General features: G+C 49.9%; 1 protein-coding gene across 2 annotated transcripts in view; it reads left to right on the forward strand.

Annotated features, from left to right (window-relative positions):
- The window catches only part of ZFHX3 (zinc finger homeobox 3), a 504,841-nt gene that overhangs the window by 402,272 nt on the left and 81,122 nt on the right, over positions 1–21,447 (forward strand). The window contains exons 1-3 of one of the 2 annotated variants that reach the window (XM_042821263.1): positions 4,623–4,724; positions 7,202–9,954; positions 13,236–13,732. In XM_042821263.1, the coding sequence (XP_042677197.1) occupies positions 7,248–9,954; positions 13,236–13,732 (3,204 nt within the window). In that variant the 5' untranslated portion in view covers positions 4,623–4,724; positions 7,202–7,247. Of the gene's footprint in view, positions 1–4,622; positions 4,725–7,201; positions 9,955–13,235; positions 13,733–21,447 lie in introns of those variants that run through there. The other variant, XM_042821262.1, reaches the window with a different exon arrangement.

Raw genomic sequence — 21,447 nt, forward strand, 5'->3', positions numbered from 1 at the left:
CCAGGCGGTGTCTGTTTCCTAACAAGGACTGGATCTGAGCCCTGGCAGAGGAGGTCTGCATGACATATGAATCAAACTCTTACCCTCTCTTTGGCCCTTGACACTGCTCTGGAACACGTGTTGTTTGGGTAAATCAGCAGAAAGGAAGGAGCATTGGCAAGACTTCTTCCCTAGGCATGCGAGTGTGCAGACTGTGCTGAGGAGCACCGCTTGGGGAGCGCTGCCTGACGGCACTGCGTTCGCTTCCGAGTGGGGCCATCTAAGGTTGGCTGCGTCTGCTTTTGGAGTCTTGTTGCAGGGCTGGTTGAGGCTTGGCTGCTGTGGTTTGTAGGAGCTAGCTCTCTGTAGCAGTGCAAATGTGCCATGTGTTTCTCATTGGGTGGGACTGCTCAGCATGTCCAGTAACTGGAAGAAGGAATGGATGAACCATCAGCAAAGCCGCAAAAGCCAGCTGGAATTTCTCACTTTCAGGACTCATTGCTGTGGTTTGCATCCTGTAGTCTCGCTACAAATGCTACACTTTCTTGGAACAGGGAACAGTGATCTGGTGGTGTAAGTATAGACAAATGTATCAAAGATGGTGTCGTCGTGGTGTTTGAAACTACAAACAATTCAGGGCATCTCTGTGGGTTAGATGTTGCCTAGCACATGGCCCTGTTGGATGTTGCTGCCATTCGTGGTTAGGCAGAAGTGGCTCCATGGAGCTGTGGTAGCTCTCACTGAACATGCTACGATGGTAAAAAATGGAGGGGGAGGAATGGCAGGCTTCAGACTGGCACAAGGGAGAGAAAGAGTGGGACCATTTTCCCAAGGTGTGGGACCAGAGTAACTGTGGAGAGAACAGCTGAGCGGAGCGGCTTGGCCCAAGTGCTGTTTGCTTGCTTTTGAAGTTTGGTCAGTAACACTGCACTGAAAATGGGTACCAGATGCGAGTGTAGTTCTTTATGCTGCAGCAGAGGCTGGAAGCCAGGTTTGACAAGAAACATTGGGGTTTTAGAGCAAAGGAGTGAATTGCGCAAACTGAAGAATCAAGGAATATGCAATGTTTTGAAACAAAATCTGAAGCTTCTGCTGTCTGACACAGAGGAGGGAGGTTTCTGCAGGATGTGAAAACAAGCTGCCTGTCCTAGGAGCATGTGAATGACATGCCACTGATAGCAGTGATTTGCTTTGTTTTGTAGAGAGTACTGCAACCTCAGCTAGTTCACCTCTGCTATGAAATACTTTCACTCCAAAGAGCATCTCTGGAGGAATGAGCGAGCTTTTCCCCAGCTGTTTGCTTGAAGCACTCTGGCACTTCTCTGGATTTACTCTGTTCTCAATAGCAGTGGGTTGACAATTACATAAATATTTTTGTGTGTAGTACAGTAGCTGGCTCAAAGGGATCAGCAAACTCGGAATAATAGTTCATAACAAAATGCCTTCTGAAAAGCAGTCTCCATCTTGCAGTGCACTCGTTGGCTCAACTTCAGCTGGTGTGAAGGACAGAAAAAAATGCGGATAATGTGGAAGGTTCACCTTCTCAAGGAGACCCTTTCTCTTAGTTTCATGCCAAGTGCTTGAGCCCTACAGCTTTCAGCCCTGTTTTGTTCAACGTTTCCTTTGCTTCCCGCTGCTTGAAAAGCTGTTTATGCTAATGATCCTGTGAGGATCTGAGGAACTTGCTGTGCCTATGCGTGTGAGCGTGGTGTAAGACTGCTTGTGCTTTGTGCCCTCTTAATGAGCGTGCGCAGTGCAGCGCTGGTCATGCTGTCAGCTCCGGCCTCAGAGCCGCTGGCTGCTGGCCACGAGCCCTCCGTGCGACCATCCTGCAGGCCGAGGGCCATCCTGACCGTCAGAGGTGCCTGATGGAGTTTCCCTTCCTGGTGACCGCTGTGTCCTACCTCAGCCTCTTCGGGACCCTTGTCCCATCCAGGCCTGCCTGAATCCCTCAGAAGCCAGTGAATTCTTGGCTTCGGTGCAGTAGCGAACTGATTGGTGAGGACTTGCAGCCCCTGGACTCTTGTCAGTGTGTGATGCAGCCTGTGGGTCACTGCTGGTTGGATCCTTTGTCCTGCAGCAGGCATGCCTGGCTTCCTAGTTCCCCTCCTGCTGCAATGGAGTTGGCACATCTCCCCTGCACACAGCAGTCTGGCACTGAGCAGTGTCTGCAGAGAAACTCCAGGAGTTTTGAAGCTGGGCTTAAAGCATTTGAGTAGGTAGAGCTAAAGCTCAGAAGAGGAAGAAGGCCGGATAAAGAGCTTGTTCAGGACTTGGCAGCATGGGCACCTGGTTGTGGATACTCAGCAAACCACATTTGTTGATGAGGCAGCTCCCCTGTGATCAGGTGTGTGCCAAAACACAACTCTGCCTTGCTTGGAAAGGTGCAAGATGCAACCTACTATGTGAAAAAAGAAAATTACTGTAGAAGTTATTTTTAAATTATTGAACTCTGCAAATAAATATTGTTATTTTCAGTCTTCTTCTTAGAAGTTGCATAAGAAGAATCTCAGAATGCAGATATGGTGGGTGGAAAGCTGTAACTAGAGACCACTCGTGCTGTGCATCTACATTCACTATTATGTATAAATTCTGGCTCATATGTACCATTTTATCCTAATAATTCATGTCCTGTTACAGAATCCTCAGCATTTCTTGCTGTAGTAATAACATCTGCCAATCTTTCTGGCACCTTAATGAATGGGAAAGAGCTGAAACGCATATCTTGTGTTTGTTAGAAGATAAAGCATTTTGTGAAAGTAGGAATTGAAGCAATCTCTGTGTTCTGCAAAGCTTGAGTATCCAGCTCGTGTTGCTTGGAAATTTCAGATCTTTCTATTCTAGGAAGTGACTTTCCACATATTTATGTGATAACAGCTACTGTATGAATCTCATACAGTGACAACATGCTCGTGCAACTTTGTCTTACCCTCATATGTGACCATACTGCTTGCTAAGTGAGGCAATGTGTGATTGTGTAATTAAAGACAGTATCATAATCCATATGCATAGTGGAGCAAAATTAAAGTTGCTTTGGCAGCAACATACATTCTGTTCTTCCTTAACTTCTGAATTCTTGATCCTAAGTAATGATTTTTGTTGTGCTTTTCCATATACAGTTTTCTGCGTGTTCCAAGAGTGCTTTGTGGCATGCCAGGTGCTGGGAAGTGACACGGGAGGCTTTGGTGCTCCGGGTTCATGTCATCACTCCAGATGTATTGGATGACTGCCTTGCTCCTGCCCAAGGGGCAACCCAAGGTTCTGTTCTCCATTCCTGAGCCTGGTGCATCTCAGCGAGACGTGGTTGAGTCAGTGGGCATGGTGGTGATGAGCTGACGGTTGGACCTGGTGATTGTACAGGTCTTTTCCAACCTTAATGATGCTGTGACATGAGCACCTCGCCGTACTGTGTACCACTGAGGACATTTCCACCGGCCGAGAGCAGTGTGCCAAGGAGGGGTGTGCAGGGCTTCCAAGCCCACGTTCACCCTTGTGCTTTCTTTGTCCTCTCTGCCTTTTTCCTCTTCTCCTGCAAACTAGCAGCACCTGCGCTAGAGCTAATCAAGGGCAGTCTCAGCCTGTGTGTATGGTATTGATTTATGGGGTGGCTGTTGGCACAACAGGTAGGCGTGTATTTACAAAGTTTAGAGGCCACTGTGCAGCTTTGTAGAGCAGGCGGTGCTCAGGCCCAGTCACTGGCTGTGCTCGTGTGAGCCACGTCTTCTGCGCAGCCCCGGCACAAAGCCTGGGATCAGAGAGCCAGCTGTGTGCTGCAGACGGGTCGCGAGGAGCAGACCCCGCTCGTGGCAGCGCTGTGTGCTGCGGGAAGAGCAGGGGGGGCCGCCTGGGTGTCTTCCAGGGTAATGGCCGTGGATGTAATGCATCTGCTTGTATCTTTTCCCTGTCCTCAGCACCCTTTTTTCATGGTGCCATGTGGGTCATTAGCAGAGGGAACAGTTTCTCACTGTCTCTTTCTCCTTTTGTTTTCCTCCTTCCTCATTGCTTCCAGTCTTGGTTTACTGCCAAACAGCCTCTTGTGAAAGGGCCGCCTAATTAACCCTGTGCTAATTAACAATTTAAAATTACACAGCACGGCTGTTCATATTTAATTCTCGGGAAGCCTGGGCAACAGCAGGAACCCCTCCTCCCGCCGTCTCCCTCCGCCACCGCCCGGGGGGAGCGCAGGGCCACCCTGAGCTGCGGCCGCTGCTGGGAGCAGCGTGGCTGAAAGATGGCATTTGTGGTGTGTGCAGGGAGATGGGGCTGGGGGGGCCGAGGACAGCGCGGGGTCACTCTGCCTGCCTCCCGTCAGAGCGCGGCTGCCAGCGAAGCCGCCGTGGTTGAAAGCAGCACCTGGTGACAGCACGGGGCGTCGGGACACAGGGCCGGCCGGCCGCGGGACACTGCAGCGCCGCGTCTGCTGCCCTGCCCTGCGGCCGTGGCTGCAGCGGCCTGCCTTTGGAGAGCCATCTGCCAGACTCCGGCCTGCCAGGGGAGCTGCGGGGACGGAGCGGCCCGGTGTGCTGCCTGCGGCCCGTGGAGTGGTGTGGGACCAGGGGCAGCCATGGGGTGTGGGGCTGAGCAGGGACCGAGGGAGAGCCCTCCCCACTGCCCGGCGCGGGAGCACGGGGAGTCTGTGGCGCTCAGGCTGCTCTCTCCGTAACTGGAGTTCATTGATTTTACGGGAAGCCGTGTTTACAGACAGAGTGCTGATCGACCTGACGAGTTGACTTCTGCCTCCTTAAGTAAGAACTACCTTTTCTTATTGACTGGCTGATAAACAGCGTGAGGCGGGTGGGGGGCGCGCAGTGTGTGGGTCGGGGCTGTCCTCAGCACTCTGCTGTCTGTCTGGGTCACCTGGGGATGGCCTGGGGACGGGCGGGAGGCAGAGCCCATGACAGCGAGCTGCAGGCACTGTACTGCTGCTCAAAGCTGGGTTTGCTTACAAACTGAGTTGTTCTTTTTAGTTCACAGAAACAAATAGCTAGGGTTCATGAGTGAATGGAAATGAATCTGTGCCTTCTCCTACGGCACCACTTTCTGGAAGTAGCAGTGGAGATGCAGTGATGGGCAGAAGGTGCAGGGCCGTGTGCGGGGCCATGCTGCACCTGCTGAGGTCTGTGTGCCGATCCCCCACAGCCGCACCTCCAGTGCTGGTTAGCTTGCAGTGGGGGAGACACGTTAAAGCCACCCGCGGCAGCAAAGCCCACCAATTAATTGGTAAATGCTTGCAGGTTTGCCTGGCCTGGCCTGGCTGGGAGAAGAGATCGGCTTTCTTGTCAATAAACAAGTCCCCAGTGCAGCATCAAAGCCGCAGTCCTTTATCAATCGCGGCCTCCTCTTCCCGCATGTTCCTGTAACTTACCAAGCATTTATGACATTGATTTTGCAATCAGGCTGTTAACCCTCCCGCCCCACCAGCCCTGCTGGCCCTTTTGGCCCCGCTGTCAGTCAGGCGTCTTCTGCCAATCGGGAGTTCTTGGTACTGCAGATGCTCAGGTTCATGTTGTGTCACATCTGCACGTGTTCCCAGGGAGCTTGCTGTGCTTTGCAGTTCTACTGTCTGCTTAATGATGATTTCTATTTTATCTTTTTTAATTTCTACTTTCCTAAGAGACTTGTTTGTCCAGGCTGGTAAACTGCATGTTGTTTTGTCTGGGTGTTTTGAAAGTGAGGCACTCTTTTTCTACATTGTTTTGAAGTCTGCATAGATACTCCCATCAGTGTTCTCAGCAGAAACATGAGGCTTATGGAGTTCGGCTTTACTCGGTTTTTCACCCAATATGAATTTGTTTTTGTTTGATTTGGATCGCTGTCCTCAAGGCAGAAGGTAGCAGTGAGGTGGAGAGAATGTGTCATGTCGTAGGAACATTAATACGCAGCCTCAGTGCAGAAGAATCTGGGATCGATTTAAGGCAAGCACGCAGTGAAGGACAAATTTTCAGTGGGAGGGCAAAAGCTGTCACAAGGCAGTGTCAGAGCGTTGTGTTAGCTAAGGTAAGCAAAACAGCGTCTGAGACAACTGAGCTTTTTGGCAACAGAATTACAGTGTTCCTCTTCCCAATTCAGTGCAACCTCATGCTGATCTGTGGTCTGCATTACCATGCTCCAGCTCACATCAGTAGCATTTTTGGGGAGCTATTCTCACAGGTCTGTTAACTCTAGGAAGCCATTCTGCCCAGGCTCTGTTAGGATTGCAGTGCAGGAGGTCATGTTGGGATGCAGCAAGTGGAGCTGTGACATTGGTGTGCAGCCTGTGCTCAGCAGCTCCTGGCTGCAGGGAGTTCTGCAGGTCTCATATTTGGTGGAGGAGCAATAGCGGGAAGGTGGCCGTCCTTCTCAAGGACTCACATCATCTCTTTGTGTCTGGGGGCTGGGAGAGGCGGTCTGTGCACCCGCTGTGTCCTGCAGGATCTCTGGGAGCTTCCTGGAGTGTGTGGGGCTGACCACTTTCCAGTCCTCAGGATGGACCCTTGTCAGATCTGGAATTTCCTGTTTGGTTTCTCTCCTGACGTCTCTCCTTTTAAACTCTGTCCAGAGCATAGCAATTAAATCTCCTGTGCATACTAAATGCTGTGACTCTGAAATTCTTGAGAGTTTCTCTGGGTCTCATGATCTGCCTCAGAGCTCCGTGTGTGCAGCTGAGCTGAAGATGTTAGCTGTGCTCCCAGAGCTGCTAACAGAGGGGAATAGCCCCAAAACTGTAGTGTCCGAGTTAGGAAGCCATGGATAAGGGAGAACAATTTTTGCAAAGCTTTAAAGCTTCAACACTGTTCTTTTGTAGCATCCTAACTCAATTTTTCTCAGACACTTTTCTGTAAATTGTTTTGAAGATCTCTCTGAGGTTGAAAGTGTTGGGGATGGCAGTGCAGCTCCTGCAGTCTACCCATCCCCCCCAGAGAAGGACTGAGGGGTTCTCCACACCTCCAGGTCGCTTTGACCAGCCTCTTGCCTTTCCTGTTCCCATCCGAGATTACAGAAGCGTGGCAGGGGCAAGCACCTGTTAGTTTCTATCGCTCGTTTCCTGTGGCTGCACACCCGGTGCTGCATTAGCGTCTTACACCAGGCCTTCTGTCCCCAGAGCTCACCTGGGGCACCGGTTCTCGTGCCATCACCCGCGATCCCAAAGAGCAGGATGCCCATGGCGTTTGTGGTGCATGGTCTTTATGGAACTGCCTGCTCTCTGACTCACCCGCCTCTCTTCCTCTCTCCCCGCCTGCAGGTCCCAGCCGTACCGGGTGCAATGAGCGCTCCGTGCCGGCCCTGCCATGGAAGGCTGTGACTCGCCCGTCATCCCCGGGAAGGACAATGGGTGCGGCATCTCTCAGCACCAGCAATGGACTGATCTCAACAGCGCCCACCTCCCCGACACGGCCGGCAGCATGGAGCAGCCTGCGGTGGAGAGCCGCGGCCCCCTGGACAGCCTGAGGGTCCCTTTCCCCGAGCGCGTCTCCGAGAGCAGCACCGCGGCCGGCCCCGGCGCCGAGCCCGCCAGCAAGGAGGTGAGCTGCGGGCAGTGCGCGGCCTCCTTCGCCGGCCTGCAGAGCTACATGGAACACCGCTGCGCCAGCGCCCGCCCACCCCCACCACTGAGGGGGGAGAGCGGGAGCGAGAGCAGCGAGGATGGGGACGAGGAGAGCGATGTGGAGAACCTGGCCGGCGAGATCGTCTACCAGCCGGACGGCTCGGCCTACATCGTGGAGAGCCTCAGCCAGCTGGTGCAGAGCGGGGCCGCCTGTGGCAGCGGGGCTCTCCCCTCACTGCTCCCGAACTCTCTCTCCAAGCAGGGGGAGCCTTCCGGCACCGCCCCTGTCTACCCGCAGATCATCAACACCTTCCACATAGCCTCATCCTTCGGGAAGTGGTTTGAGGGCTCAGACCAGACCTTCCCGAATACCTCAGCCCTGGCGGGCATCAGCCCCGTCCTGCACAGCTTCCGCGTCTTCGATGTGCGACACAAAAGCAACAAGGATTACCTGAACAGCGATGGTTCTGCCAAAAGCTCCTGCGTATCCAAAGATGTTCCCAACAATGTGGACCTGTCCAAATTCGATGGCTTTGTGCTCTACGGGAAGAGGAAGCCCATCCTGATGTGTTTCTTGTGCAAGCTTTCCTTTGGGTATGTCCGCTCGTTCGTGACCCACGCGGTGCACGACCACCGAATGACTCTGAGTGAGGAGGAGCGGAAAATTCTTAGCAATAAGAACATCTCCGCTATCATCCAAGGGATAGGCAAAGACAAGGAACCTCTCGTCAGCTTTCTGGAACCAAAAAACAAAACCTTTCAGCACCCTCTTGTTTCCACAGCTAACCTCATAGGCCCTGGACACAGTTTTTATGGCAAATTCAGTGGCATTCGCATGGAAGGCGAGCAGGCCCTGCAGGCTGGGCCAGCTGGCGGAGCGGAGCCGCCACCTTCAGGCGTCCTGGCCCCTGGTGCGCTCCTCAACCTGGGTGGGCTGACCAGCTCGGCTCTGAAGACTCCAATTACCTCAGTCCCCCTGGGCCCGCTGGCTTCCAGTCCCACCAAATCCTCCGAGGGGAAGGACCCTGGGGTGGCAGAGGGGGAAAAGCAAGAGGGGGGCGACCAGGACAGCTTCTCAGAGAAGGCAGAGCCTGTGGAAGAGGTGGAGGAAGAGGAAGAAGAGGAGGTGGAGGAGGAGGAGGAGGAAGAGGAGGAGGAGGAAGAGGAAGAAGATGAGGATGATGAGGGTTGCAAAGGACTGTTTCCAAGTGAGTTGGAGGATGAACTGGAGGACAGGCCCCAGGAGGACCCTGGGGCTGTGGCAGGCGGCAGCAGCAGCAGCAGCAGCAAAAAGGACCTTGCTCTCTCAAACCAAAGCATTTCTAACTCTCCCTTAATGCCTAACGTGCTCCAGACCCTGTCACGGGGCACAGCTTCTACTAGTTCTAATTCTGCTTCTTCCTTTGTCTTTGATGGTGCAAACAGGAGGAATCACTTAAGCTTTAACAATGAGGGCGGCGGAGCCAATGTGGCAGAGGGCAGCAGGAGGCTGGACTTTATCGATGAAAGTGCCAATAAAGACAATGCCACAGCACCAGAACCAAATGAGAGCACAGAGGGCGAGGACGGGAGCTACATCTCCCATCACCAGCATGCTGGCCCCCTCTGTGAACTTGGGGGTGGGGAGTGCCCCTCGGGGAGTGGCGTGGAGTGCCCAAAGTGTGACACGGTCCTGGGCTCCTCACGGTCGCTGGGTGGCCACATGACTATGATGCATTCTCGCAACTCATGTAAGACACTCAAGTGTCCCAAGTGCAATTGGCACTACAAGTACCAGCAGACGCTTGAGGCGCACATGAAGGAGAAACATCCTGAGCCAGGGGGCTCCTGTGTCTACTGCAAAAGTGGGCAGCCGCACCCACGGCTGGCACGGGGTGAAAGCTACACCTGTGGTTACAAGCCCTTCCGCTGCGAGGTCTGTAACTACTCCACTACTACCAAAGGCAACCTCAGTATTCATATGCAGTCTGACAAGCATCTCAACAACATGCAAAACCTGCAGAACGGAGGGGGAGAGCAAGTCTTCAGCCACACCGCCGGGGCGGCAGCAGCGGCTGCAGCAGCCGCAGCCGCTGCAGCAGCAAACATTGGCAGCACCTGTGGGGCCCCCTCCCCCACCAAACCAAAAACCAAACCCACGTGGCGGTGTGAGGTGTGCGACTATGAGACCAATGTAGCCAGAAACCTTCGTATTCACATGACCAGTGAGAAGCACATGCACAACATGATGCTGCTTCAGCAAAACATGTCCCAGATCCAACACAACCGGCACCTGGGCCTCGGGAGCCTGCCGTCCCCTGCCGAGGCCGAGCTCTACCAGTACTACCTGGCACAGAACATGAACCTTCCCAACCTGAAGATGGATAGCACTTCCTCAGATGCACAGTTCATGATGAGTGGATTCCAGCTTGATCCTGCCAATCCCATGGCAGCAATGGCTCCATCTCTAGGTGAGATTGAAGGGTTTTCCACTGTTCCTGTGTGTAAGGGGAGAGTTGTGTTTGTGCCACGGGCTTTGTTCTGTCCCTGCAACTCACGGTGAAGTGCAGCTGCAGTGCAGTGGACTGCCCGTGTGTGTTGACCAAGGATGGAGCCTGCACTGTAGGGATGGAGCAGAGAATTCTCTTCGCATTCTTCCACAACATTTTGTCATCCTAAGAAAGTATGTCACTTTTTTTGGTTCGTTTTCTAAAAGTTCTGGAAGGAAAGTAATAGAACAGTAGTTGTAGCTGACATGCACTGAGTGTTCCTTATTACTGCAGTCAGGATGCTTCACTGCATTTCCTGATGGATTGGGCTTGCTTTGGTAAGGGACGTAGGCACCGTCCGGGTGGCACTGTGAGCTGCTAGTGCTCCCAGAGCTGGAGGCTGAGGTGGTGCACTGCGTATTGTATTGCCTTGAGGAGAAAAGGTAAGTGTGTTTTGAGAGCTGCGATGAGTTTGGTAGATGTTCCTCTGCTGAAGAAACTCAGCTGAAACCACCCCTGTGACACCAGCACAATAGATAAGATTTGAGGGCTGAACAGAGGAAGGAGAGTCATTAAACTGAAGAGGAATGGCTATAGGGAGGGAAGATTATTTCTCTCATCAACTGACAAAAGCACTTTGAAATAAATTACCAAATGTATTTTTCCTGACAGCAAGCATTCATCATGTTTGTGTTGGCACTCTGGGGGGCACACTGTTATCCCCACAAAGTTTAACCCAAGAATTAGAATAGGGTAAGGAATAAGTTTCTGTCAAGGTTCCTCCACCAAGCTGCTTTTATGTCCCCTGAGACTGACAGCAGCCACTGCAGAGCTCTGTAATAGCTCTGCTTTCATGCTGGAGTCCCACACAGCACTTAGGGCATGCCAGATGGAAGTGACTTATTTCTGCATTGTTTTTGGTGTTGCTGAGGGTTTTTCACAGCGCCTTGAGAAAGTATGTGAAAAGAGATCTGCCACTTACCTGCCTTCCTTTGAACTAATTTGTTTGTGCTGCTCTCTGCCCTCTCTGCCCTTGTCCATCCATTGATGCTATTATTACTGATGCACTACATTGCTGGTTCATTGGTCTCATGCATGTTCTCCTTTCCTTCAGCTATTCATAGTACAGTTTATTATTAGTCCAGAAGGACGTGAAAGTCATATGAGAGAACAACAACACAAGATACTAAAAAAAATGAAAAAGAAAATGGAGGAACTCAAGTGATTATAACTTAAAGTAATTATCTTCTTTTTTTTTTTTTTTTTTTTTTTTTTTTTTATTGCATTTCCCAGCTTGCATCTTTGGGAGGTCAAGGACATGAGCTTGTCTGGTACATTTTCACTAGCTCCAAGTTGCCACCTGCTGTAACTGACAATTGCTTGTAACATAGCTGACAGCAGCATGTAATCTTACGCAGTCATCTGTGGGTGGTTTCTTGGGATGCACCCCTTTTGGGACTTGGAGCCTCCTTGCTGAAGTAAGGGAGGCTGGCATGAGAGAAGTTGGGAGTACTTTAGCTGAAACCTCTTGAGGTGCATTACGAGGCCTTGAGCATCTGTGAGCTTGCCTGGAAAGTGATTTGTGAGCAGTACACTTGATGGTTATAAATCTCAAGCTGAGGATCACGGAGGGAGGCCCTTCCCATGTCAATAAGCACTTGACACAAGTTTAGCTCATTAAACTCATATGCACGCTGTGAACTTTGTTAGAAATCAAGCACATTTTTCCCATTTTTACTCTTCAGTCCAAAACTGAGCTTGAGAGGAATATTAATAAATCAGAAGATATTGCTTACAGGTTTTTACTGCACGACGCTTTAAGGATAGATGGATTCGAAGAGAGGATTTCAAGATGTGTCCTAAGAGGAATGCTTAGAAAAATTACTGTGATTAGGAGATGCGGGCTGTGGAAGGCAAGTGATGGCTCTCTGTGTGCGGTGAGCAGCTGTGCAGGAGTAGCTGTGGAATTGTGCTGTGGCACGGCAAGATAGAAATGATTTGAGAAAGAGGAGCGCGGCTGCGCTGACAGAAGGGCAGGGTGCTGGCACTCGGCTCGTCCCATGCAGGGCCGGCGCCAGCTGTGGCTGCGTGCCTTCAGGAAGGTTGGCATGCAGTTCTGGTACCCGCCCCAGTGCAGAGCAGCCTCGCAGTGGTGGCTGTTTCTCAGCATAAGAAACGTTTTGGTGGGCTGGGTAACTGCTGGCCTAAAGGTTTCTTTGATAAAATCAGATTTTTAAGCCAAGCTATGACATAAGATCAAAGTAGAATACCGAAAAGCTGCATAAGTGTCTTCAAAATGGAAAAAGAGAGCAAGGTGGAGCAAAGGTCCTAAGAAGAGGCTTGTGGTGGGTCCCTGTGCTTTCACATAAAAAGTTAATGTTAGAACAAAGTCTCTGTTCCTAACTTCGGAGAACTCTGATGTAAATAAGAGCTTGCTGTGTTCACTTACTGTAAGTGAACAGAGTTCAGCTCTCAGTTTGAAGGGTAGATCTATGATACTTAAAGACAGCAAGCATCTTGCTGGTTTTCCTTGACGTGTTATTGCACTCCCATTAGTAATAATGGTTGTATGTACAAAGCATCTATAAACACTGTTTTTAGAAGGCTGCCATTTTAAACTGTTGGACGAGAGAGCGGATCTGAGTGGCTCTGTTCAGACTGGGTTTTGTACGTGCCATGTTCTGCATGTTGCGTGCTTCTGACTGCAGTGTGGTGACCTAACTGCAGTGCTCACATGGCTGTAAGTGTATAATACTCATACTTGTGGCCAAGGTCTGTTCTTTGCTTGTTTTTCCTTTTTGAGACTGTGCTCAGGTACTGCACAAGGCAATGTTTCTTGCTTCTTCAGGTAAGCAATTAAAAATAGGATAAAGTATTGTCCTGTTCCTGATACGAACACAGAGAATTTCAGTGCAGCACCAAGGAACTTTTCCTTCTCAGAAGCACTGTAAGAAGTAGAGTTTTTCTTGTCACCTTTCATGAGCAGAGGGTAGGACAATATTCGGAGCTTGGTGTCTACAAGGTAGGTAGCAAGAGCTGCTGCAGTCCTGTCCCAGCCTTACATGCTGGCTGCTCTTTTTTTTCCCCACAGATATAGTACAGAACTGAGGGATAAATGAAGGGACAGCAGTGCTTTGCTTTTGCTATGATTTTGGTGAGTGCAAGAGTTGCACTGGGAGCATATGTTCCGCTCTGTGCTGTTCTTTTGGCAAGTGAAGGATTGAGCTTTTCTGACCTCTTTCTCCCCTTTTTCCTTCGTGCAGTGGGTGGAGAGATCCCCCTGGACATGCGGTTAGGCGGTGGACAGCTGGTGTCTGAGGAGCTAATGAACTTGGGTGAAAGTTTCACGCAGACAAATGACCCATCACTGAAGCTCTTCCAGTGTGCTGTGTGCAACAAGTTCACTACAGATAATTTGGACATGCTGGGCCTTCACATGAACGTGGAGCGCAGCCTCCCTGAAGATGAGTGGAAGGCAGTGATGGGAGACTCATACCAGTGCAAGCTGTGCCGCTACAACACGCAGCTCAAGGCAAACTTCCAGCTCCACTGTAAGACGGACAAGCATGTACAGAAATACCAGCTGGTAGCACACATCAAGGAGGGTGGGAAGGCCAACGAGTGGAGGCTGAAGTGTGTGGCCATTGGGAATCCGGTACATCTGAAATGCAATGCTTGTGACTACTACACCAACAGTCTAGAGAAGCTGCGTCTTCACACAGTAAACTCGAGGCATGAGGCCAGCTTGAAGCTCTATAAGGTAAGGAGTGGCTTTGCTTTGTCTTCCTTCACTGCCCGAGTGCTGGAACAAAGGAAGATCTCCTTTGAACCTCAGTGGATTGTGATCCTTTGGAGACAAGCTGCTCAGCTCTCTCCAGCAGGACCCAGTCTCACTTGTGCAATGCCGGCTTTTGGCTTTTGTTATCGCAGCACCTGCAGACTTTAAAGCCTTTGGCCAACAAGCATTGATTTCAGAATGCTTTATTGGGGTCTCCAGTGTCTTAGTATTGCACGTGTGTCAGATGACACTTTTATGTGCAACAAATGACATTCGTTTTTGAAAATGTGCAAAATGTTATTAGCCACGGTTTACTCCCTTCTGTAAGGTAGATTGTTAACCCATCTGAGATGCTTCAGGAGAACCTGAAGGCTTTTGCTCTTCTGAAAGAAATGGGTTATTCTGGCATGGAGAGTGCTGAGTGGAGTGAGCAAGGAGGGAAGAAAGGGTGGAAGAGGGCTGCCATCACTGTGTATTTATGCTCTGTATATGTTAATGCCAGGATCTGTAAGGAAAGTGTTGCTTGACGCTGGAAAAGGGAGAAGCTGGGAAGAGAAACCTTGTGTGTGTGCACATATGATTGTGCGTATGGGCAGACAGTTTGGAGGCATTGCAGGATTTCATCCCTGGTAATACTTGGCCTGGGACTGCCATCTTGTTTTCCTTCCTCCCTTTGTGTGTTTGTTTGTTTTGGCCTCATTTTGTGTCTTTATAGCCATCTTCCTCTCCCTGACTTATTTCTCTGGCTCACAACCCCCTCCCCTTGCTGGCCTGAACCCCGTGGGCTGTAACCCAAGAGGAGCTCCGGATACAGTAAATAGTCCTTTCACTTGTGCAGCAGAATTGCTCCAGACGTTTCTATTGATTTTCACTGGACTTAAAGCTTCACCTTTTTCTCTAATCATCCCATAATGGCTTTAGTATGATCAATCAGGTACGAATTGCCATAAATCTAAGCAGCTGCATACCTTCCATTCACACATGCTATGCTGCTGATTGCCTTCTTTCTTTCACTTTTTTTATTTTTCATCCGTCCTTTTCCCCACTTTTCTTCAAATGCAGTGAGATTTTTTTATATCGAAAGACATGTCTAAGCAGATGATATTTTTTGCTTTTTGGCTGTTTCTCAGTTATTTTTATTTATGCACTTTAAAACTTGGCATTGAGCGGTACAGTATCCCACCCACGTCATGGTGCAGATACATTATCTTCCAAAACTCCCGGGATTTTCCTAGGAGTGAGCAGCTCCAGCATTGTTCAGGGAGGAAGAATGTCAGCAGGACCATTTCAGAAGGCTTGCCTAGAAATGTGATTGTTGGACTTCTCTGAAATTGACAGGGAGGTGGTCAGTTGAAGAGCAGAATACAATTCTGCTGAGCTTGCCAGCAAGACCAAAATGTCTGTGATGGGAACCAGCATAACACAGGAGTCTAGCTCTGAAGCAATTGGGTCTTCCCTCGTGCCTCTGCTCAGATATGCAAGGAACTGAGACAATAAAATCACCTTGGAAGCTGGGGTCGTAAGTGTTGCACCAACACTTTCTAACGCCAGCTGAGGAATCAAATCTTGTGTGTGTGTGTCTCTAAGTGTTGAGTCACGTCCTGAAGCACTGATTGAGCAGCTGGGGAAAGAACCCGGTCAGCCCTGGGAGCACAGGTGAAGCAGTTCAGCTGTGGGGCCAGAAGGGACGGAGCCTGGCTGCGGCTCTTAGACCTCATTGAAGGGCTGACTGCCACTGGGGAAGGGGCTCTGGTTGGAGATCCCTCCTTGGTGGAGTCCTTCCTGTGAGCCTCGATCTTTGGAGATGGATGAGCACTTCTGCTTTCCCTTTGAAATACCATCCTATCTGTGCTCATCCCTTTGTTGTTACACTCCTGTGTCGCCCTTCCGCTGCGTTAATCTTTCCCATTGTAACGGTGTGGAATTCAAACCAAAAGATGTATTTGAAAGCTCTGAGTTTTGGCACTTAACGTTGTTCTCTTAAATTACTGAAATGTCCAGACTCTTCATTGGTAGTGGTTTTTGCTGGAGAAGAACCAACTGGAGCACTAGGGCTCTAGACACACTGCAGCTGGAGAAAGGAAAAGATTGGAGGGCGTGCGCAAACACCTGTACCTCATGCACTAAGGTTCCTGTAATGCTCTGCTCGGGTGAAGAGGAAACGTTGTTTTTTGAAGATCGTAAGAGGCCTGGCAGTGCCCAGAGTTGCTACAGTCCTGCTTTGCTTCTGATGTGAAAGCAGTGAAACACCAAAGAATAACACACACAGAATAGTGAAACCTGTTGTGTGGTCCATACACGAGTGTAATAAGAATTTTGAATCACAGCTTGAAGCAGTGATGGAGCACCTGGGGAGAAAGCAGAGCCAGCCTTGGAGAGCTCAGGTGCATGCAGTGTACCCAAGTGATGAGAAGGGCTGGAGCCAGGATCCACCCCTCCCAGAGCTTGTTTAAGGGTTAGCAGAGGAGGTGAGGGTGTATTGTTGCTGGAGATCCCTGCCTACCTGAGGTCTTTTCAGGGTAAGCAGACTCTTTCATTTGTTTCTGTGCCCATAGCTGTAGCATTCAAGCATATCCTCACCTGCTGCACCCTAGGATTTAGCTACTGTGCTGTCAGTGCTGTTCTTTCCATTGTGTTACAGTGTGCTTACTTGTGTGTCTGTATAAAGTCTTGAAATGCACAGTATGGGATTTTCTTTGTTTTGATAAACCTCAGATTATGATAAAACATAGCTCGTGTTGCTCTGCCCAACAGCTCACCTGCCTGCAATGGTAGAGGACAGCAGAAGGCAGGATTCACTGCTTGGGATTTTTAGGGGAATCGGTGCTTGACCTCTGTGGATAAAGCAGGCTGTTTTCTGAGTCCTCCATGCAGTGCTTGCCATCATCAGAGTGGCTGTAATGCTGTGTCTCTTTTGATAGCTGAAAAGGTGCAGTGGTAGTGGGGGTAGTTCACAGAATGGTTTCTCTTCTCTCAGGCCTTGGTGTGGTCTGCAGTAAATTGAGATTGATTGGATGTTATTTTTCCTCTTGCTAATGTAATCCATTAGCCTGGCACATGCATAATCAGTTTAGAGCACAGTTAACTGGATGTAATCGAGTTCTTCCCTGCCTGCTGGAGAAAATCCTCTCCAGATGCTGCTGGGTGAGAGTACATGCTAGGCTTATCACACACAATTCTCCTTATTCTGCTTTTTTGCCATTTTCATCTTAAATTACCTGTTTTTGGCTGCTTGCGTTGCCCATGAGCCTCTTCTGTTGCTGCTACCTGTTGCCAGAAATGTGGAGATGCTGTTACCCGTAGTCCAGTGAATCTTTCGGGCATCTCCTGCATTGCTTCCTGTGTTGGAGGAGGTTTGGTATTCTGCTGCCATCTTTGTCCTGCACGTCGTAATGGTTCTCATCCGCCCTCTTCCCATGTCAGTAGCACAGTTGTGAGGCCCGAGGAACCAGCGGGGTCTGGTGATCCTTTGTCCTCTTGTTCCCCGGAGTCCCCACTGTCCCGCTGAAGTCCTGGGGCTAAATTGGAAATTCTGTTATTTATCTGTCTTTTGCTGGGAGAATGCTACACCTGTACCTCTGGCCATGTTGTTTCGTCTCTTTTGTGAGACTGGTGATATTTATTTTCTCGGAGGAATTTCCTGGGGAGCAGGAATGCCGCTGTAAACGCGTGATGGCAGGAGGTGGCTGTGAGGATTTGGGATAGATGGCAGCGGGGAGGGCTCCTCTTGTCCCAGTTAGGACAGCCTGAGAGTGCGGCACACCACTGGGGTTGAGTTGTGCCAGTGGTTTGAGCAGACTGGTGGGGATTGTGCAGACTCCTCACCAGTGCAGGCGTAGTGCAGCAGAAGCGAGTCTTGTGTCCTCCTGAGCACAAAAGTCTGATGCAGACTTGCAGCAAAGAGGTCAGGCGTGAGTTCCCAACAGCTATTGCACAGGTGGAATTTCCAGAAGGGATCAATGCGAGAGCAAGAGCCAAGTTTTCAGGAAGCTGTAGAAGACATTCAAACCTCTAGTTCAGAACCTGCAGCTCCATCAGAAGAGGTGTAAACAAAGAACAACTGAAGAAAGACATTGCTGGCCAGACTGCCAAGTGCATGCATTCAGGTTCATTTGGTGTCTTTCTTTTCTGCCTTTCCGAGTGCTAAGTTAACTCAGAGAATGAGATCCGGAGAAGGTGGGGTGGGATGGGATTTGAGCTGCAGGATGCCCTTCAGAGGGGTTCTTTGTTAGCAAGGAGGTGTGGAGCAAATGGGAAGAAGTCTCCTTAATGTCTGTTCTGGAGGAACTAGCAACAATGAAACTTCCTGGGTCTGTGCTGTTGTGGAAAGGAGCAAAGATGACCAGAATGGAAGGGCAGCTGCAAACCCAGCTGGAGGTGGTGGCAGTCCCTTTCCACCACCAGGCAGCTCTTGCCTCCCACAGCCCACCCTGTGGGAATGCGCTTGTGTCCTTTGAGAGCAGAGGCTGAACAAGAGAGATTAATGTTGGGTAAGATTAAAAATGGAACATCTAGCAAAAGTCCAGGGAAGTGGCAGATAGCTGAATAGAGTGACTTATGTGAAGGCAATAAAAACACTTTGGAATTAGCTTAATGCACAGGTCCAAGCTGCTGCAGGGCAGAGGAATGGGCAGCAGTTGCTCACCTTACCCTGAAAGAAAAATAAGGAGCAGCTGGTATGATTAGCAACAGGGTTAAAATGGAAAAATACACTTTTGTGTGGCACATCGTTTGTCTGTGAACTCATTGCTGATGTGGGTTGTTATAGAGAGCAGACATGCAGATGGATTGAAAAAGGAGCGGGACAGATAGGTGAGGAGCTGGTACATTGGTGCTCATTAAATGGTAATTGAGATGCAAACTCTGGCTCCATAGGTTCTCAAATAGCTGGTAGCTGGAAGCTTTGATTATGAACTGGGGAAGGTTTGTTATGCATCTGCCCTGTTTCCTCTTACAAACTCCACTGCAAGTGGCTGCTTTCTGCATGAATTTGAAGGGGATCGATCCTTGATAGCACCCATTATGGCTGCTGTGTTTCCAGTACTCCCATCTGCTGGCATCCACACTGGACAGCACGCTGCTTGTCCCTGACTCTGTTGTGGTATTGTTTGTCATCTTCAGGGGTTGGTTGGCTTTAATATGCATAAGATGCTTTGAGATAAGGCATGACAAATTGCCGGTTCATTAACATCTGGCCACTATTTTTGCATTAATGTGAGATAACAGGACCGGAATTCTGTAATATGGCAAAGCTGAGATCTCACCCCTCTGCTTGGCTGACAGTTGGTGTTTCTGTGGGGCATCAGTGTATGAAAGCGCAACATTTTTCCAGGCAAGGACATTGAAGAAGATATCTTGGGTTTTCAAGTTTTAGAGAGAGGAAAAGAAAACTGGAGAATTATTGGCATCACTGAGATGCAAAAAAAAAGTCCTTGTCTTTTAATGATACAGGAAACTGAAGTGGAAACTTTTTTTGTTTCTTTTTATTTTTAAATTTAATCAGCCTACCAGAAGTGTAGGAGATGCTCCACATCACTCCATCTGCTGAACACACAGAATGCTGCAGGGGGGTCTGTTTGGTGCTGCTGTGCCCCCAGGTGCTGGGACCAGACGGGGACCCTCTGGGAGCATTGGGGACTGCCAGGGCCGTGCAGTCGGTGTCACCCCGCTCTGAAGTACCTGTATGGTGTGACAGAGGCAGAGGGAAGTGTGGTTGAGGTTTGATTTGCAACAAAAATTTCCCTCGGTGTTTGTGTTTTAGGGCTTGTAGGGTCAGGGTGCCCACAGAGTCTGTCATGCATATTCCAGAGGATTTAGAGCCGTATTAACCTTTAATTTACAGACTGTTTCTTTTTGTAAGTTTATATTTTAAACTGCAGATGCAGCATCTGAGCTCTGAATTGAGAACGTGGATTTTGCTGGAAGCCCATTTAAATTGCAGATTAAGGGGGCTTATAACTGCTTTCCTACAAGGCCTACACTTAACATTCCTATGGCATCTTCACAAGCAAAGATCCATTAAAAGTCTCCCCTCCAAATTGTTTTAAAACCTTTCATTCCGCCATCCTCTGGCCTTGGATGAACTCATAATGGAGGATGAGCTTATGAACTAAAAGCACTCTGAGGACCACAGTGTGTAAATGTGGGCTGGGCACGAGGTGCTGCTGAACTCGCAGCCCCAGAAGTTCTCTGAGCTGTGCACTGTGGTCCCGGGGCTGAGAGGGCCGTGGGGCTTTGCTGGGGCCAGGCGCCCTTCCTTGGCCAGCGCTGCTCCCAGAGCACTGCGGGCTCAGCAGCACAGAGAGCCAAGCTGCTTTTTACCATAAAGCAACTTACAGGCGGACCGAATCCCTGTTGTCAGGTTCTGCTTTAATGCCCTACTGGGACAGCAGAGTATTTTAACGCAAAAGCCACTCGCTGTCCATTTAACCCTTTCAGAAGCCTCCCTCATAGGACTGCAATTTTTGATTGCCAGGCTGCTCCTTCACATTATTCTGCCACTGAAGGAGGTGGTGGTGGTGTGTGTGTGTTTTGGGGTTTTTTTGACCTTCCTTCAGGTGTTTAATAGTGAAGTAGTACAGAATTCAAAAAATTCATACTTTCTCTATATACTTCATTTTGAAAGGGCTGAAATCAAAACTATGGAGAATACTCAGTACTGCCTGCTGAATGTTTTATTTATGGCCTTTAGGCACTTAGACTGTTCTGTCAACAGTTCTCTGGTAAGTACTGTGCCACGAGCAGCCAGCAGCCTGGTGTAAAAGCAACCTGAGCAACAAATCAGAGACTGCAGCTGGAGCAGCAGCCAGTGTCCAGCATCAGGTGTCAGCAGTTAGCCCAACAGATAGCCGCAGCTTGCTGTAAAGCAAGGTTTAAAATTGAGATTTAGAATTGCTCAAACAGAAAAGAAAAATAAATCCAAGTAGTTTAAGCAGGGGCTTGATAGTGTGGAGCCTCCGATGGTGGTGGAAATAAGGACAAGTTGGCTGTGGTCATTGCTCTGATTTAGGGCTGGTGACAGAATCTCTAGCAGACCTTCACAGAATAATAGAATTGTTTGGCATTCAGGGATCATCGAGTTTCAACCCCTGCTGTGGGCAGGGCTGCCAGCTGCCAGATCAGGCACGGTCACGTTGCCCGGGGCCCCATCCAGCCTGGCCTTGAGCACCTCCAGGGACTGGGCATCCACAGCCCCTCTGGGCAGCTGTGCTACCAGCCCTCCCAGTGTTCCCCCTGGCATCTAATCTAAAGCTCCCCTCTTTTAGTTTCAAAACCTTTCCCCTTGTCCTACCGCTATCTACCTATGTAAAAAGTTGATTTTCTTCCTGTTTATAGTCTCCCTTTAAATATTTGAAGGCCTTAATGAAGTCAGGGGCGTGGGTCCCTCCTGTACTGCTGGGGGAAGTTGTTGCTCTGCAGAGGAGAGTGTGGAGGGTGAACCTGTGCCAGAGATTCCAGTTGGGATCCCAAAGACCTGCATTTTGTTTTTCAGACAGTCAGCCACTGTGAGTGAAGGCTGATGCAGAAATGTGTGCCCACATACCCTCCTGCCTGCAGACATAGCACTGTAAAGAGGAGCTCCAGCCAGAAGAGCTGATTGGAGGTTTTGTGGCAGGTAATAAGGCTGTAGGGCAGGAGCCTGTTGTTCCTGTGGACCAGCAGCTGGGACTGGAGCGGCCTGGGTTGGAGGGCTGGGG

Source organism: Centrocercus urophasianus, unplaced genomic scaffold (assembly GCF_019232065.1).
Source record: "Centrocercus urophasianus isolate 14NV4802_14NV808 unplaced genomic scaffold, USGS_Curo_1.0 seq_2, whole genome shotgun sequence".
In the NCBI taxonomy this organism is placed as follows: domain Eukaryota; kingdom Metazoa; phylum Chordata; class Aves; order Galliformes; family Phasianidae; genus Centrocercus; species Centrocercus urophasianus.